Consider the following 1,414-nt stretch of genomic DNA (forward strand, 5'->3'; position numbering starts at 1 on the left):
GCTACGCCGAAATTTTACAAAAGCAGACAAATACCTTTTGCTCAGTTGGAAAAATTTAAAGAAGCTGATCGACTCACAAGTGCCGGTATTTGGAAGCCAATTAAATTTAGTAATTGGGCATCTCCAATAGTATTGGTAACTAAACCAGGTGGAGCAATTCGAATTTGTGGTGATTTTAAGCGGGCTGTGAATGCACAACTTGACATAGAGCAATAGCCATTGCCAACACGTGAAACGCTATTACATACCATTCGTCATGGTAAATATTTTACCAAAATTGATTTAAAAGATGCTTATCTACAAATGGAATTAGATGAAGTATCAAAAAGCATTATGGTCGTCAACACGCCTTTGGGCCTTTTCCAATATCAACGTCTACCGTATGGAATAGCTAGCGCACCAGCTATTTTTCAACGATACTTGAAACAACTTATATGCGGTATTCCAGAATGTGGAAACTACCTAGATGACATAACAATTTCAGCACCAACGAGTGAAAAAAACATCAAGCGCACAGAACAAATTTTGGGTATACTGCAACAAAATGGCATCAAGTGCAAGAAAGAAAAATGTTTCTTTTTAAAAGACGAAATTGAACATTTGGGTACGAGAGTTAGTGCAAATGGTATACTTCCTGATAATTCCGGGCTAGTAGCTGTGAAAGAATCAAAGCCGCCTGTTAATCTAACACAGTTAGAAGCATTTATGGGAAAGTCAACTACTACTGCAATTTTATCCCGAACTACTCACAGCTAGCTTTGCCACTTAATCAACTTCGCAGAAAGAACACACCATTTAAATGAAGCCATAAACAGCAACACGCTTTTTCAATATTGAAAGATCACATTGTTAATTTTAATGAAGGTCTTGTTGTCCTTTTAATGAAGGTCCTTTAGTGCTTGCCACTGATGCGTCACAGTTTGGCATCGGTGTAGTGTTGCCAAACAGCTAACCGGATGGCAACGAAAGACCTATAGCGTCCGCATCTAAAACACTTGATACACATCAAGTTAAATATAGTCAAATTGAAAAGAAAGGGCTTGCCATTGTTTTTGGAGTTAAACGCTTTCACCAATATTTGTATTGTAGACAATTTATACTTTTTACGGATCATAAGCCACTGATAACTATATTCAATCCAAGTAAGCATGGTTGAAACATGACTTCAAACAGATTGCAGCGTTGGGCTATCATTCTTATGGCCTATAACTTTGACATCAGATATCGTCCTACATTTTAATTTTTCGAACTTTCTAGTGAGCGGACGTGTTTTTAAGCCGGTCTCGGAAAAATTTAAATTTCAGTATAAAAACAAGTAAAAAACAATCACTTTTAAAATAATTACTTTTGTTATTAATACAAAAATAAAAAACAGAACATTCTCGGACAAAAAAACAATTCCTAAAAGTTAAAA

At 35.9% G+C, this 1,414-nt stretch overlaps 1 protein-coding gene across 1 annotated transcript; it reads left to right on the forward strand.

The window, feature by feature from the left end:
- The first annotated feature begins 303 nt into the window (after nt 1-303).
- LOC119665955 (uncharacterized protein K02A2.6-like) lies at nt 304-756 on the forward strand. Its single transcript, XM_038075215.1, has one exon. The coding sequence runs from the start codon at nt 304-306 to the stop codon at nt 754-756; it is 453 nt and encodes a 150-aa protein (XP_037931143.1).
- Nucleotides 757-1,414: the final 658 nt, after the last annotated feature.

Source organism: Teleopsis dalmanni, chromosome 1, assembly GCF_002237135.1.
Source record: "Teleopsis dalmanni isolate 2A chromosome 1, ASM223713v2, whole genome shotgun sequence".
NCBI lineage: Eukaryota > Metazoa > Arthropoda > Insecta > Diptera > Diopsidae > Teleopsis > Teleopsis dalmanni.